Source organism: Panicum virgatum, chromosome 5N, assembly GCF_016808335.1.
Source record: "Panicum virgatum strain AP13 chromosome 5N, P.virgatum_v5, whole genome shotgun sequence".
In the NCBI taxonomy this organism is placed as follows: Eukaryota; Viridiplantae; Streptophyta; class Magnoliopsida; order Poales; family Poaceae; genus Panicum; species Panicum virgatum.
The window spans coordinates 43,751,259-43,768,776 of NC_053149.1; the positions used below are offsets into that span (position 1 = coordinate 43,751,259).

Below are 17,518 nucleotides of genomic sequence, written 5' to 3' on the forward strand. Positions count from 1 at the left end.
AACATTCTGTTCAGAAGCACATTACTGTAATATACCACTACAGAATTCTGTTGCTGCACTCATTTCAACAGTAAGGAGTAAACCAACACTCAAACAAGTAGCCAGGCCAACCAATCATAAAAGTTCAAAACATATACATATGGATAGACTAAATGGGGAAAGCTCATCACTGGAGCTACCAAGTCTGGACCTGATCAAGCCAAGCACTTGGACCAGGACCCAGCCAGCCAGGGGAACTGACTGTATATGTTAAAACTGATGCATGTTCGTCAACTTGTCATATTTGGTCAAGCTTGTGCAACCAAAGCTAAAGAAAATGGTATCATGAATTGAGCCTAAGGCCTTCGTATCATCATCACTAGGCTTTTGTAAAAAAACAAAAAAAAACTAAGGCATGTTCTGTTTGGGCTAATGCTGAATGAAAGTGGCTTTCGAAAGATGCTGACGAGAAGCTGCTTCTGGACAACTATCTTTTGGATTGGCTTTTGAATGAATGAAATGGTATAATATGTCATACCACTGACAATACCATCCCTCATAAGCCAGCAAAAGGTCCTCCAGACCATTTCAAAAGCAGGCTGTTTGGTTTGGCATTCTAAGCTGGATGAAGCAAACAAGTACACAAGCTTGTCTTCTATAGATGCAGAATTAGATTTCTTCAAAGAAACTAAAATATCGACAGAAAACTTCTAATGGCACTTGACTTATATAAAAGTATGCATAGTCAACTATGGTGCATGATTTGCAATCTATAAATATAAAATTAAAACTCAACCACGGGAGAGAAGCACCCAGGTTTGACCTCATATGGGGGCCTCAAACTGAACCAGGAATTCTCCAAACATTCAAACTTTTAAAAGAAGAAATTCTAACAAAAATAATACAGGTCTCAGGAATAAATGATCACTCATGTCTAACTTCATGAATATTCTTTCAGAATCAAACCATAGATAGCTAAGGAATATCATAAAACTCAGATACCCATGATGAACTAGATAGAATGGTAAGTAGAGATAGATTGGTAATCCCCTGATTGAACCGTTGCACTCATAGCATTGACGTTTACACTATGCATACCAGTTCATATCTTCTTTAGCTTTAGAACAGTATTACTTCCATAAAAGGCAAACTTAAATCCTGAAACATATAACCAACTTCTAGTCCATAAAAGGTGAACTTAAAAGAGCCATAAAGACTAGTGATTTCCTACAAAGGCTAATGGTGCTTTCAGACTATTAATTCTCCTTTTTTGATGAGACAGAATAGCTCCTGCTCATGTTCCAAAAGAAAAGGGTCGCCAATAGAAAGATCGGATGCCCTGTGGAAGTTCCAACCACGCTCCACTATAGGCCCCGCAAGCAAAACCGTGCATGCTTTACTAGCCAATAGCAGAATAGCTAGAGCTCCCACTAGATCCTGACCCGCTTCAAGGAGTGCTTCACCAGGCAACACAAGTATCAACTTCTGGAGCTCATTCGCTCTCTGCGTTATGAACTTAAGGAATGCTATCTCACTTATGTCCCCTCGAAAATTATGGAGAACCATCTTCTTGATGTGGTTCCACACGCATTCAATTGGACTGAGCTCCTCAAAGAACTCCGCATAGTGCTCGCCAGTTGGTTTGTCAGCTATAGTAGACTACAAAATCAATAAACCATGCAATCAGATGACTATGGTTGATATGATGAGAATGCCGAATCGACAGATTGAGTGTGCGTTGTTCTTACCTCCACATGCAGGGTCTCAATGTTGGGAAAACATCTGAGGACGCTGGCAAGCATCCGAACTTCTGTGGAGACACTAAAATTCACCACCAACGCCAAAATCTTGACACTTGGGACCATGGAGCTTGGGCTCAACTTTGTGTCAGCCTGCAATACAATCCATGAATCAGGCACATGAACAAGTCATCATGATATGAAACATATGAGCATACACATGAATATTGTTTCCTCAGGCGTCACCTTGATGACGGTATGCTCAATCTGAAGCTCGTGAGCTCCCAGCTCCAAGTATCCAAGCACCTTCAGCTCAGGTGCACAAGTAATCCTGACCCTCATGCGTGGCTCGTCATCAGACTCATCAAATACAGGAGAGCACGTATGCCACATGATGAGCCGCTCCAGGCAAGGCGCATCCACCAATGCGAGTTCCACCGCCATGGACACCCAAAAGAGGACGCACTGGAGCTTTTTGCCACGAATGCGAACAACCTCTGGCAGGCCGTAGCTGACGACGAGGCCGAGGGTCTCGAGCTCGGGGCTGGTAGCGAGCATGTTGTCGAGGTCGCGGTCCTCGATGCGGGTGTTGAGGAGGACCAACTCCCGGAGGCGAGGGAAGGCGCCAGCCCCGTCGGGGAGGCTGCGCGTGTCCGGGAACTCCCAGAACCCGAGGTAGAGCCGACGGAGCTCGGCGCAGCGGAGGATGTCGGCGGGGAGGGGCATCGGCGGCTGGCTGATGAAGACGAGGTCCTGGACGTCCCCGGCAGCGAGGAGTCGCGACCACTCGTCGAGGTCGAGGTCGCGCTCATGAACCCCGAGGAAGCAGTGGACGAGGTGGACCGTGCGGAGCGGCCACGGGTGGCCCGCGAGGATGCGGCGAATGGCCGCGACGCGCGCGTCCTCACCGCTGGAGGGGAAGAGGTGCGCGTCGTAGAGGACGAGCGGCGTGGAGCGCCAGACGCGGCGCCACCGCGGGGAGAGCGCGGCGGTGCGCGCGGCGTCCTTGATGGGGAGGCGGGAGACGACCTCGCGGAGGAGCTCGTCGGGGAGTGCGCTGATGTGGTCCTCGCCGTCGTGGTCGTCCGCGGCCGACAGCGCGCCGGCCATGGTGACGGCGGGGACGGGGAGGCAGCCCAAGACGCATTGGCGGATCGCGTCCATGGCCGGCGCCCGGCGGGGAGGCCGCAGGCGAGGAGGGTTTTGGTTGGTTTGAGTTCGTACAGGAGTGGCGGCTAGGGTTTCGAGCTTCCAGCCTCGTGGGCCTGAGCGAGGTCCACGCGGGCCCATTAAGAAGTCGGTCGTGCGAGACACAAAATTCGGCTGCTGAAGTCAAGACTCAAGAAGAGACGGATCAGCACAAAATAAGGTTCGTATTTGACATGTGTTCGCAATCATATTTGATCTTTCACCTGCATTTAGCTTTTAGCATAGAAGTACAGTAGGACATACTCAAGGCCTGTATGGATCCAAATGCTAATAGGTGAAAGCGCTAAACTTTAGCATATGTGTGGATGCTAATATGTGCTAAAGTTTAGCATTCAATTTTAACTTGTCCAAACAAACCCTCAGTTTTGTTGCAAAGCATATCAATTTTATTCCAAAGTATATGGAAGAGTATCGCGATGGAAATCGTGATCTACAAAGACCAAAGCTAGGAGTCGTCAGGGGGCTTTCTGCTCTGTGTATCTGCTATTCAAATTTTAGTGTAAGGGAAAAAGGAAAATAAAAACAGCAGTTATTCTTCTGAGGCGACAAGAATCCGGGTGAGCGAGCGCTCCCGGGCCCCCGGCCGGGCGGACGGATCGAGCGAGCGCGGCCGGAGGGGTTGGGGCACGCGCAGGCCGCGGGACGACCGCGCCGCCGCGTGAGAGAGGGCCCTGCGTGCGGCTGTTTTTTTTTTGATCGGAGCGTGCGGCTGTTTTGGAAGGACCGAAGGAGAGAGAAGGATTAGATTAGGGTTTGTGGATGGTTCTCGTATTATATAGTTGAGTTATTGGGCCAATTTAGTTGGGCCGAGGAATAGAGCTATGGGCTTATCTGTTTCATGGACCGGGTTGAACAAATCCATGAGTTTGCGGGTTCGGGTTCTACTATCTCAAACACATGCCTGCAAACCCGACAGATTTGATATCAAACCCATTAACAGACCCACGGGTACAAAATCTGACCCAGACTCGTGTTCTAATAGAGTAAAAACCCATCGAGTTTCGGGTACCCATTGCCATCCCTAGACAAGATTTAGCAAGATACTCCAGGTCAGTTGCAAGTAAATCACCAACAAACAACAAGCAATGAAAACCAAGCACCATGCCGTAAGTTTTGCAGATCACAGCTAACATGATTCAGCACTGATTGATTTCTTGATGAAAAAGCATGTTAGATCAGAACACAAACAATGACATTATACATATTAGCATAGAATAAGCTCTCACCACAAATTAAACTGGAAATAACATCCATCCAAGCAAGAGCATAGATTATCTGTAATGGCCAGAATACGTGTTTAGGTGCAGGATAATACTAGTGAAATAACACTGAAGATGACCAACAGATTCCAGGTGTGGATAGCACAACTCAAGCACCAGTCAGCTGAGTGTAGTTAAAGTTGAAAATGAAGTTTAGTTGCAATCAGCAACTGTACGTGCCAAGAAAAATGGAATCACAAAACTTGTAACAGTTTTATTCAGAAGAAACAAATGTCTCTCACACCAAAACAAAACTTTGACAGTAGCTGGTCAACAGTAGGGAACAAAAGGAACACACATTGGAGAAGTATGTTAGGTCAAGAGTGCAAACTAATACATCATTGAACAAACAAATAGTGAGCAAAACAGCATGACACAGTTTTAGCTGCTCAGCCTGCATTTGATCAATAAGCCCCAATTGCCTGATCAAAACCTGAGCCAGGCCAATGACCTATATATGCTAGCACTGGACCTAAAGTCCTAAACATAAGCTTATTCATCCACTGGTCCCAATAAACTCATAATTGGTAAAGTTCACCATGAAATGAAAGGTACTAAACAAAATGGCATCAGCGGCATCCAAAATTATCCATAAGCAGTTTGTCCGCAACCTATCTTGTCCATAAATGTAGAACTGGTTTTCATTCCTGACTATACTTGACTTTGTAAGAATTAAGAAAGATAACCCAGAATGCATAATGAGCTAGATATAAATGGTACCCTAGGATGAATATAGGCGGTGTTTGGTTGGGGTATGAGAAAATTGTCATGGAAACTTTTCGCTCCTTTGACCACTAATTAGAGGTATTATATGAAATCTAATTATGAAACAATCTTCACAATCATGATACTGTAGCATGTGCTGTAGCTAATAAAGTCTTTGACCGAATGACTAAAGAATGATTTAGGAGTGGTACTGTAGCATAACTGTAGCCAATCATAGTGGAACTTGGCTCATTAGATTCGTCTAAAAAAATTACACCCATCCATGAAAAGATTTCGCAAATAAATTTCGTTTAGTACTCCATGCGTGCATTCGTCTTTTTGCGGAAATTTTTACCAAACACGGCCATAATGAATTCAAAGGAAAATCCTGACAAAGACAATAATGCTTAAGAGTTAAGAAATATATTGTCTCATATGACACCAATTTAATATTCTTTGACAATCAAGCCACAGAAAACTTGGTAATATCATCAAACTTAGATGTCTCGATAACATGACAAGTAGTGATGGTCTTCTGAGCGAACCATCATTCCACAAACTTCGACACTTCTGGCACACATGCTAGTTGATATCTTATATAGCTTCAGAACAGTAATATTTCCCTAAAAATTAAGTTTGATCAAGGAAGAAGGAACATATAACCATATAGTCCAACAGCCTAAAATGGTCATCGACCCTATGATACGTTCATACATACTTCACAGATGTTTCCAAACTGTCTGACCCGCCTTCTTTAGTGAAGCAGAAGAACTCTTGTCCATATTCGGAATCAAAAGGGTCAACAGTCGAAAGATCGGATGCCTTGTGGAAGTTCCAAGCATGCTTAGGTCCCACAAGCAGAACGATACATGATTTAGAAGCCCACGATGGTGTAGCTAACTCCCTCAGTACAACTTTCATGTCATCCACTGAAAGTAGTATATCCTTAGACAAAACAATTGTCAGGTTCTGCAGCTGATTCACTCTCTGCGTTAGGTGTGCTGAAGGAATACAACCTCACTTAGTCCCCTCGGAACTCATGAAGAACCACCTTCTTGGTGTGTGACTGCAAACATTCAATGGGAGAGAGCTTTGAGAGGAGCTCGCCATAGTGCTTGCCAGTTGGCCGATCAGTCATAGCAAACTGCAAAATCAGTAAACAAAGCAATTATAGAAGCACAATGCCAGATATGATGAATATGCCAAAACAACTGCATTATCTTGCGCTTTGCTACCTCCACGTGCAGGGTATCAACGTTGGGAAAACATCTGAGGAAACTGGACAGCATCCGGATTTCAGTGAAGACACGGAAATCCACCCTCAAGGCTAAGATCTTGACGCTTGGGATCATGAAGCTTGGGCTCACCTCTGTGTCAACCTGCAGTACAATTCATGAATCAAGAGCATGTACAGCTAGTCATAGCATGATCATGCACATGAATATCACATCATAGCACAGCACCTTGATGATGGTGTTTCCAATTTGAAGCTGGTGGAGTCTAGTATCCAAGTACCCAAGCACCTTCAGCTCAGGAGCAGAAGCAATCCTGACTCTCATAGTCATAGGTGGCTCGCCGTCAGAGTCAGACTCGTCGTCAAAATCAGACTCGTCAAGTCCACAAGAAGTAGTAGTAAGCCACATGAGGAGCCGCTCCAGGCGAGGCGTGTCCACCACCGCGACCTCGTCGGCCATGGACAGCCAGAAGAGCACGCACCGGAGGTTTTGGCCACGAAGGCGGACATGCTGTGGCAGGCCGCAGCTGAGGACAAGCGCGAGCGTCTCGAGCGTGGGACTGGAAGCGAGCATGTGGTCGAGGTCGCGGTCCTCGATGCGGGTGTTGAGGAGGACGAACTCCCGGAGGTGGGGGAAGGCGCCAGCGCCGTCGGGGAGGCAGCGGGTGTCCGGGAACTCCCAGAACCCGAGGTAGAGGCGGCGGAGCTCAGCGCAGCGGAGGATGTCGGGGGGGGGGGGGGGGGGGGGGGAGGGGCATGTCCATGGGCGGCGGCGGGTTGATGAAGAAGAGCTCCTGGACGCCCTTGGCAGCGAGGAGCCGCGGCCACCGGGCGTGTTCGCGCTTGTGGTCGAGGCCCCTGAAGAAGGAGAAGGTCAGGCGTACGGTGCGGAACGGGCCGGGGTGGGCGGCGAGGAGGTGGTCCACGGCGGGGACGGTCTTGCGCACGCCGGCGACGGCGAGGTGCACGTCGTCGAGGACGAGCGGCGCGGAGCGCCAGGCGCGGCGCCACCGCGGGCAGAGCGCGGCGACGCGGGCGGCGTCCTTGGCGGGGGAGGCGGGACGCGACGACGCGGAGGAGCGCGGCGGTAAACGTGCCGGCCCTTGTAGCGGCGCGGGCGGGGAGGCAGGCCATGGCGCATTGGAGGAACACGTCCATGGTGGCCGGCGCCGGCTCGAGACGAGGGTTTTGGCCGGGGCCGGGGGTGGAGACGGTGGGGAATTGGTTGGGGTGGAGAAGGGGAGAAGAGGCGACAGGGCTGAGTGCCGACTGCCAAGTGCCTGCCAGTCCACTGCCCACTGGGATGGAGGAGTTGGCTCGGGAGGTAGGCCCAGTTTGGTTTGTTCCAATAAAATTTTAGAAGGCATTTTGATCGCTAATTAAAAATATTAAATAAAGTTAATTTATAAAATGAGTAAAATGCACCGTGTGCACTTGAATTTGTAGCGCTGTGTCAAATAGATTCATGAACTTAGAAATCAGACATCTAGCCTCTCGAACTTGCGAACCCGTTCACCCAGGTCCAATCCGGTTTTGCATGGCACTGTGCGGCCGTGATTTGCTATAGTGACCCCGGATTTGTTACAGTAACCACGGTTTTGTTTTTCCGTTTTCTAATTTATTTCGGCTGAATCTTCGAAAAATCATAACTCTTCGATACGACATCAGATAAAGATGGTTTTTATATAAAAATTGTAGTCCTCGACGATATTTACAAGTTTCTAGTTTTGATTTTTTTTTCATTTGACGATGTTAAGGTGCTCAAAAAAATTATATAAAATTACAGCACCATAATAATCGCGTACTTTTGCTTATCGCATTAGAAAATTAATATATTTTTTGTTTGTTGTCAAATGAAGACACTTTGTATACCAAAATTTTAACACTTTTAACGATCTAGATTCTTGTAGTTTTGAGTTTTTAAATTTGAAGTTGTTAAGATGTTGATAAAACAGTATAAAGCCTCAACGTCTTTCGCGTACTTAATATGCTGCTTTATACTGTTTTATCGATATCTTAACAACTTCAAATATAAAAAATTAAAATTATAAGAATCTAGATTTTTTAGAGTGCTAAAATTTTAGTATACAAGTGTCTTTATTTGACAACAAATAAAAAATATATTAATTTTCTAGTGCGACAAGCAAAAGTACGCGATTATTATGATGCTGTCATTTTATATAATTTTTTTGAGCACTTTAACATCGTCAAATGAAAAAAAATTAAAACTAGAAAGTTGTAGATCTCGTCGAGTGCTACAATTTTCATATAAAAATCATCTTCATGCGATGTCGTATCGAAGAGTTATGATTTTTTGGAAGATTCAGCCGAAATAAATTAGAAAAGGAAAAAACAAAACCGTGGTACTGTAGCAATCCGGTTTCACTGTACAAATCACGGGCGCACAGTGCCATGCAAACCATGCAAAACCGGGCTGGACCTGGGGTGAACGGGTTCGCAAGTTCGGGGGGCTAGATGTCTGGTTTCTAAATTCATGGACCTATTTGACACAGCGCTGCAAGTTCAAGTGTCCACGGTGCATTTTACTTTTATAAAATCCGCTTCACAGTGCTGCAAGTTCAAGTGCCCATGGTGCATTTTACTCTTATAAAATCAACTTCACAACCTCTGCATTAGGAATCCTGAAGAATCTAATAAAATCTTTGATCGCGTGATTAGAGAATTGTTACTGTAACATCATTGTATCAAATCATTAATTAATTACCATCATTAGATTCGTCGCGAAAAGTTACACTCATCCGTGAAGATATTTTGTAAATAAACTTCATTCAGTACTTCATGCATGCAAGATTTTTTTTCTAGGAGTGCCTAAAATAGAATGAACCAAACTAATGGGCCTTACACTTTACTCCCTCCATCCTAAAATAATTGCAACTATAAAATTCAAAATTTATCCTACTAAAATTGCTAATTTTAACCTGACTACTACAAAAGATAAAATAATTTTTGGAAGATTGTCGCAAAAAAATAACTAACACATTATCCACTCATAACAAAAGATAGGGTATTTTGTGATTTTACATCTAGCATTGGTTTGCGTGCTCCATTTTTGAATTGCATTTATTTTGGGATGAAGAGAGTACACTGTTGGGCCAAGGTGAACGCGTGCAATTTAATGCAGCTAGGAATTTTTCGAGGATAATCTCAGAAAAAGCTAGGAACATGCTATGAAATTCCTATATATTTTAAAAGTAGGAATATGATGTATACTTTGCTGGCATTAGTACATGTAACTTGACAAGGAGTACATAACACTTGCAATGCATTAGCTAGCCAACAGATGACAAGGAGCAGTAGTGCCTGCTAACGCATCATACAGCAAGACCACAGTCACTGAAAGCAATTTCATAGGGACTGACTATAACTAGTCACGTTGGGGCGCTATGCGTGCCTATAAAAAAATATTGACCTAAAGTAATAATGGGAAAATATTATCCCCTATTATGTTCAAGATAATATTGTATTGAAGAGGTACATATAGCTTTTTTTAGTTCACTAATTTTTTTATGCTAATAGGTATAGGTGATGGATTGGCTTACATTGATTATTAGTTTTGGTACAGAAAAAAGATAAAATTAGCGATGAATGAATAATTCAATTATATTTTTTGAGCTTATGAAGTGAAAGTAGGCCTGCTAACGGGGATATACCCGCCCCTTCCCCACCCCTACCCGCAACAGTTCAATTATTTTTTGCCAACCCGCCCCACCGATGGTGGGTTATGCATGGGTTATTGCTGCGCACGATAGGAAGCACTAGAGCAGCATTCTACTAAAACATGAAGCCATCAGTTGCTAATTAAACATTCTCACTCCTTCGGCACAGTTTGCAGTAGTGTTACAGAAAGAAGAAAATGCATGCATTAGTGGCTCATTCCGCACATACAAGCAGCGACTAGTAGTGGGATTTTTTTGCAAGCAGCAACTAGTTGTCGTATATATCTACAGAGATCAAGTAGACACCACCTGAACGCCTACTCAAAAACCAAGGGAGCCCGATGCAGAGGTACTGGCTCATGTTGCAGAAGACCGCCAGGGAGCATGAAAGCAGTATGAAGAACTGCAAAACGATAATATTGTGAGCTGTTAGATCAGAAAGCAATACTGGTTAACAACAGAAAAACACTTTCCAAGCTACTGGAAGAACTAGATAATGATTTGAACAACAGAAAGCAGCATGGACAACAGCATGTATCAGCTGCAACAACAAGGTAACCGCTAAGTACTGATGCAACTCAGTTACTCAGATTGGGCGAGTAGCATTGTGTGCTCAGCAATTTTGTGTCAATTGTAGCTTTGCAACGCATTTGTACACTAGATTTGGTTTGAACAGACGCTGGAGGAATGAAAAATGTTTGGTGCTGCTGGTTGAGTCTTTAGCTTCCAGAATATTGTGAGCCTAAGTAGTAATAGTAATTAGTACCGGCGCACTGCTTGATTTTAGAAGGGATCGCAGGTACCAAACTGCACCATCTAATGTTTGCAGAGCTGTATGCTATTCTTTTTGGACTAACATGCTTCCAGTTCTACAACTAATTGCCAGGTCATTCAATTAGTCTCACAGCTAGCAGCAAGCAAATGTGGTTGACTTATGATTACTCCATGGCAAGCACTACCTCCGTTCTTAAATATATGATGTTTAGGACATGGTAATTAGTTCAAAAATCAACTAAATTGGCTGTCCTAAACGTCATATATTCAAGAACGGAGGGAATAGTTCTTGTAAAGTAATAATTGCATGCACTAGTACATATACATATTTGTAGCCAAACCATTTGCACTAGTTCAGTGGAAACAGGGAAGTAGCAGGATTACTTTTTTTTTTTCATAACTACCACTGTTACCTTTTCTCGGTGTACTAGATAAACAGTATAAGATATGGAAAAGAAAATCAAAACCCATGCAGATTCGTCAAAGCTGGACAAACATGAACCTTTTTATGGTGTGCAGGATGCAAGTTACAGAATAAACAGCAAAGTAGCTATACTCCATTTACCTTTTTATGGTGTGCAGGATGCAAGTTACAGAATAAGTGAAATTGCTTGAATTGGTGCAGTTTTGCTCAGCAGCTCAAATGACCCAATGTTGTACTTCTTCTGAAAGGAACCAATGGTCTGGGAAGAGGAAACATATTGTCAGCACAACTCAGGTCTAATGGAGCTTATCAAACAACATAAAACATTTTCTGCTTCATTTGGGTTAACTGAAAAGAACTAAGAGCAGGAATAAGAAGTCTGACCGTGCAAAGGATAAGCTTCTCAGAATTCCCTAACTCACTTCATTGGTGGGATATGTGTACAACCAATCTTTGCAACAGACCAAAGCTTGAAGAGTTTCTGGTTTCATTGAGCTTCGATTGTCACTAAGAATCCGACCGCTCAAGCTGAATGCAGATTCAGACGAAACAGTGCTGAGTGGAATTGCTAAAAAATCACGTGCCATTGCTGACAGTACATGATACTTGTTGGAGTTTGTTTTCCACCAAGTCAGAATTTCAAATCTTTCATCTGGTCTCACTGGTGGCTCTTCTAGATATGCATCAAGTTCTGATTTTTCAATCCTAGTCCCTCTCCTCTGATTCCTGTATTCAGCAAATTCTTGTTCCAGTCTTCTTTTTCCAAGCACTAGCACTGGAGAACGGTTCACCATGCTTGTGGACTGTGCAGTTTGTGACACCACATTTGTTTCATTTCTTCTTATAACCTTTTCATACTTCCTAAAATACTTGTGAAGCCACTCTTTAACCATATTTGTGCTAATTTCAATGTCAATAAAGTTGCTGCACACCTTCTCATAGAAGAAGTCAAGGAGGTCAAGTTTCTTTCTTGGATCAAGTATGCTGCAAATAGGAAGGAGCATATTGTAATTTCCATTCCAATACTTATCAAATTTCTTATCCATTGCATTTGCCAAATCAGTGATAAACTGATCCTTGTGCCATTATGGACTTCTCAGAGTCAAAGCACATTATCCAGGAACATGTGTGATGTTGGATATCTATCAGTTGAGAACGCCCTGGTAGTTTCCTCATAAACTCCAAGGAATTCACCAATGGACTCAACTTTACTAAACTCAGATTCGGTTGGAAATGGTTGCTGGTTTGCTGTGGCATATCGCTTCAAGACGGTCTTGTACTTTGCTGCCTCCATAATCATGGCACATGTTGAGTTCCAACGATTTGGAACATCAAGGACTAAACCAGTCTTTGCAGTAAGACCTTCTCTTTGAGCTATCTCATTGAAATTCTGGATACGCGCTGGTGATGAGTTAATGTTCCTAATCAGGTCTCTTATCAATTCTATCACAGCACTAGCAACATTCATACCGTCTTGCACAAGAATGTTGAGTATATAAGCACAACATCTAAGAAGAAGATGCTCACCACCAAATAACATGTTTTGCTTTCCACTTTCTTGCAGAAGATCGCAAGCTGTCTTGTTGTTTGCTGCATTGTCTAGTGTTATTGTGAACATCTTCTCTTTGATTCCATAGTCTGTCAAAACAGTTGTAATGGCTTCCTCAATAGCAACACCTGCATGTGGATATTTCACATCCTTAAATGCAATTATCTTTTTCTTCAAAACAAAATCAGGGCTAATATAGTGGGCTGTAACACAAAGATATCCCAACTTTTGGTTTGATGTCCAAAGATCCGAAGTGAAGCATATGCGAGAGCTAAGACTCTGAAGTTCACTTCGTAATTCTATATTTGCTCTCTCAAACTTAGCAACACAATCATTACGAATCGTTTGTCTCCCTATGCCGCTAAAAGTGGGTTGCAGTGACTCCATCCAAGACTCAAAACCTTCATCATCAAACTTGTTGAATGCTACATCAGCTCTAACAATCCATGCAATCATCAGATCGCGACTTCTCTGCTTATTAAAGGTGAATGGACCATCTGGCTTTTTCTTCATTGTAGCAACAAATCTGTTCCTATTATCATTAGGGACTTTGGGGCAGTACTCTGCAATGTGAGTTCTAAGACTGTTTGTACCTGATTTCCTATTTGCATTCAACTTTGTTCCACAGTACTTGCAAATTGTTTTTAGTGCACCATCTATCCTGACCAATTCCGGCTCATAATACTCCCAGATTGGTGCCTTTCTATTTGGTGTTTGTGACGAACTATTATCAGTGCTCTCACTTGTACCAGAGGCCTCTAATTGAAGAGAAGACATCTGTTTTGAAAAGGCATAAACTATACTTACCATGTGGTTATAAAAACAGAGAGCTGCTCTTGCTACCCTCTAGACTACATCTTGTGCAAAGGGACAGTCAGCTCCCCTGATCTACTAGGAATAGCAAACTAATTCATGATTTTTAGCTGCCTGGTTAATTAAGTCCAATCTATGATTGAAACCTCATAATATACAACAAGGAATGCAATAGTTTTTCAGTTGAAGCAAAATGAAGGAAACTGATTCTACTACCAGCAGGTCTCAAATCACAATCATATTAAAACATCGGCACTAAGATTAATTGTAATCACTAACAAGTTGATACAGGAACACCAGTTAAAACTACATCTTGGCAGAGAATAACTAATAATGCATTGACAAAGATAAACTTGGGAACCCACAAGAAATATAAGGTACAATCAGACTTGTAGTAAATAAGTACGAAGCGAAGATCATTACCCACAGGCCACAGCATGTGATTTCCATGACAAGGATAAAGATTTACAAGTAGCAAGGAAAGGGAATATTCAAGGGCAAACTTTTGGATGATCAAGCGTGAAAATGACTACTTTATCATCAGCGCCTCCTGAGATTCCACCATTGCAAGACCCATCGATAGCAAGGGATAAAGCTGCACACCAGCACCTTATTAGATCATGCCTTTTCCAGCTACTATTATTGGAAAATCGAAGTTAAACAGCTAGGATCTAACACTGCAAGCGGTCAAAATGAGACCTGATTCTGAATGATACTTCACTAAAGATATAGGTGACCCAGGCTTTCGTACATCCCACCAGAGAGTGCTTCCATCTTCGTGACTGGTTCCAATAAAACCAGAGCTTTGTTACTAACCCATTAATCCATTACGGTATATAATATACTAATACTGACAAACAATACCCCGTTATGCATTTCAGAAGACAAAAGCAGTGGTCTATTTTCGCAAAAGACATGCTCAAATGCACCATATTGACACTGAAGAGTTTAATCGCATGATGAAAACGTCGACACTAATCAGAACACTTCCACCGATGACATCTCAGTTATATTTCGCAGCTGATATGTCCTTTTTACAGTATTTATGAATGAAATAATTCTGACCTCTTGCCCCCACTTTTAAGTTGGATCTTAATACTAGAGAGCAAGCAATAAGCATGCATCTCCTATCTGCATGTCGAAGGAGACTGTAGAGAGAGAGAGAGAGCAAGGCAAGAAGCAGTGGACTGGACTCACCTGGCCTTGCAGTGGAGGAGACCTTGTTGACGTAGGAGTAGGAGTAGGAGCTGCCCCCTAAGCAGTTCCCCATGGGAAACACTCCTTATCCCTTCCGATCTCTATCTCCACCTTCACCTCCTCTTTCTTCCCCAGGCGATCCGCTGGTCGTCTCTCTCTGGCCGGCCCGGCCAAGAGCAGCAGCAGCAGCGAAACAGGGAGAGACAGAGCACGTCGAGCGGCCGAGAAAGAAGACGGTGGCCGGCCTCTCGGTTCCCGCCGGGGGGTCGCCGTGCTGCGGGCGCAGGAACAGGACGCTGGAGCGGGCTCTCGTCAGGAAGAAGACAGAGAAAGACAGAGGGACTAAATTATTCTCCTTTCCACGCGCCCTCCTCCAAACAGCTGGAAACTGACATGCGCGTTGGCAGCCTGGAAGAAGGCAAAGCCGGCAACCACAGATCCGGCGATCCCGCCGTGCCTACAGCACCTCCCCTACAGATCTTGGCATCTTGTAAGAAGAGGAAGGGAGCCAATGAGCCGTCGCGGAAGAGGAAGGGGTGATGCGCAGGAGATGGAGATGCAAGGTGGAAGAGGAGTACCTCGATCTGTGGACGTCGGAGGAGGGGGGTGCGGCGGCGACGGTGGCCGGCAGCGGCGACGGCGACGGCGGCGGCGGCGGCGTCACCTTCTTGGCTTCTTGCGGGAGCAGGCGATCTGATCTGTTTCTACCCCCACCCCACCCCGCCCAACCCGCGGATGCTTGCCACCCCGCCCCAACCCGTTGGTCTCTAAACCCGTTACTACCCACACAAACGGATCACCATTCAAAAACCCGCCCCAAAATCCACATCTGACCCCGCCCCACTAGCAGGGCTAAGTGAAAGCAAAGTTCAAAAAGTAGTAGGGCTACCACATGCGACCGTAGTATACAAAGTCTAGCAATTATATTTATATATAGGGAGTAATTAAATATATTTTGTATTTTCAAATAAAGATAAAGGGACCCACGGTGGGTCCCACGAAACAATGTGTGCGGGTCCCAACGGAATAATATGTGGGTCCCACATAAAGAGTACATGGGTCCCACATAAAGAGTATGTGGGTCCCACCTGAATAGAACGTGGGTCCCGTATGAACAGTACATGGGTCTCACATGGGGCCACGTCTCACGGGGTTGCTCCAAATTTTGGAGCTTTAGTATATGTAGTAACTAGGAGATAGGCGCCGCAGCTGCTCTTACTCTTCCATGGTGGCATTACTCTGAGCAGGGGAAATCTCATCATCCAAGAAAGGCCAGAATTCTTCACTTGGTGCACTTCAATTGCTGATTTCTTGAAACGGTCGAACCAGCGAGCCATCTCATCCGGACATCCGGTCCAATGCAATGTGGCCCGTTAGATCATATCCAGGACGCTGGCTAATCGCCTCGAGTCTATTCTGTTCGCCCCACATCATTTCAAGCACAATACCAGTAACCAGATGGATTAAATTAAACAAGACCTAGAAGCAGACCAAGGTTCAGATGGAAGCTCAAGAACTAGCCAGCTGATGAGAAAGGCGGTTCTAGGTGAACCTCAAGTTAAAAGTGCTTGCAGTATCTAATGCCAACCTAGAATAGTGGAATGACCAAAGGATGCATATGCTCAAGTTCAAGGGCTTGTGGTGCAATGGCATATGTTAAAAAGCTGGCCAGGGAAACTTAATCGAAGTAACAGGGTACAAGGAATTGTCATGCTAAAATTTCGCTCCCATGAAACAAGCTTTGAAAGCAAGGTTCAGGAATGAAGTCATAAAACTTGGGGATAGTTTTGGTAAAGAATAGACATGCCGTGGCCACCCAAAATATGTTTTGTGACTCTGCTTTCCAAGGTAGTGAATAAATGAGCACACAAAGGAATAGAAACTCCTGGCAAGGGCAAAAGAAGTATCTAATAAAAACAGAGTGGTTAGACGCGGAGGATCAGTGAGGACCAAGTTTGGGGCCTAAACATGAGCTTATTCATCAAATTGTCAGAATTGTTCAAGCTCTTGAAAATGAACAAAATGTTATCACGAGTAGAGCACTCTTTGTCATTTCCATGAGCATTCATAAGCAACTTAGCTTGTCTCATAAAAACAAATTGAATTTTTTTCAAGAAAGTATGGAAGGTCACATATAATTCTGATCATAGATTATATAGTAATATGCGCTATCACCCAAGACGCAAAATTTGCAGGCTGTGGATGTGATGCCTGATGAGGTTACGTATGAAAACAAATTGGATTTTTTTTTCAAGAAAGTATGGAAGCTCACATATAATTCTGATCATAGATTATATAGTAATATGCACAATCACCCAAGATACAAAATTTGCAAGCTGTGGATGTGATGCCTGATGAGGTTACATATGAAAACAAATTGGATTTTTTTTTTCAAGAAAGTATGGAAGCTCACATATAATTCTGATCATAGATTATATAGTAATATGCGCAATCACCCAAGACGCAAAATTTGCAGGTTGTGGATGTGATGCCTGATGAGGTTACATGGATCATTTAAAAGGAAATTCTATAATAAGATTAGTACAATTAAAATGATAATATTCTTTCCAAATCAAGCCATACGCTAGCTAGCATCATAAGTAAATGATAGCTCACTGAGTTAATATGTTTGATGTTTACACTATCTTCAGAAGGGAAATACACTAATTACTTCTCCAGAAAGCAAATCTTGCATCATGTACCTCATAATAACCCTCTAGCCAGTATATTAAAAGGGTAATCAACACATCAACACTACAGCATGTTTGATCTACTCCCTCTGTCCCTAAATAAGAGTCGCTTTTTGTTTTCGTGCTACAAGTTTGGTTAAATTTATAGAAAATACGTGCAACATTTAAATCTTCAAATAAAATTTATAAAAAAACTAGATTTAAATATATATCTAATGATATTTAATTTGTACAATAAATATTAATATATTTATATATATATTTGGTCA

At 43.5% G+C, this 17,518-nt stretch overlaps 1 protein-coding gene, 1 long non-coding RNA gene and 1 pseudogene across 2 annotated transcripts; all 3 read right to left on the minus strand.

Annotated features, from left to right (window-relative positions):
• Nucleotides 1–998: 998 nt before the first annotated feature.
• Nucleotides 999–2,923, minus strand: LOC120672783 (F-box/FBD/LRR-repeat protein At1g13570-like). Its single transcript, XM_039953370.1, has 3 exons — nucleotides 1,965–2,923; nucleotides 1,728–1,871; nucleotides 999–1,638 (listed from the first exon to the last, which is right to left on the minus strand). The coding sequence occupies exons 1-3, from the start codon at nucleotides 2,880–2,882 to the stop codon at nucleotides 1,228–1,230; spliced, it is 1,473 nt and encodes a 490-aa protein (XP_039809304.1). The 5' UTR covers nucleotides 2,883–2,923; the 3' UTR covers nucleotides 999–1,227.
• A 2,375-nt stretch (nucleotides 2,924–5,298) lies between these two features.
• On the minus strand, nucleotides 5,299–7,492 carry LOC120674826 (annotated as a pseudogene).
• Nucleotides 7,493–10,146: 2,654 nt separating this feature from the next.
• On the minus strand, nucleotides 10,147–14,435 carry LOC120676851. Its single transcript, XR_005676010.1, has 3 exons — nucleotides 14,062–14,435; nucleotides 13,866–13,957; nucleotides 10,147–10,205 (listed from the first exon to the last, which is right to left on the minus strand). It is a non-coding gene; the product is annotated as an uncharacterized LOC120676851 (long non-coding RNA).
• Between the last annotated feature and the right edge of the window lie 3,083 nt (nucleotides 14,436–17,518).

Coding starts and splice junctions, on each gene's coding strand:
- LOC120672783 (XM_039953370.1), bottom strand. CDS start 2,882: ATGGACGCGATCCGCCAATGCGTCTTGGGCTGCCTCCCCGTCCCCGCC. Junction 1,872..1,964: donor TTGAGCATACCGTCATCAAG/GTGACGCCTGAG, acceptor ATTGTATTGCAG/GCTGACACAAAGTTGAGCCC. Junction 1,639..1,727: donor TTGAGACCCTGCATGTGGAG/GTAAGAACAACG, acceptor TTGATTTTGTAG/TCTACTATAGCTGACAAACC.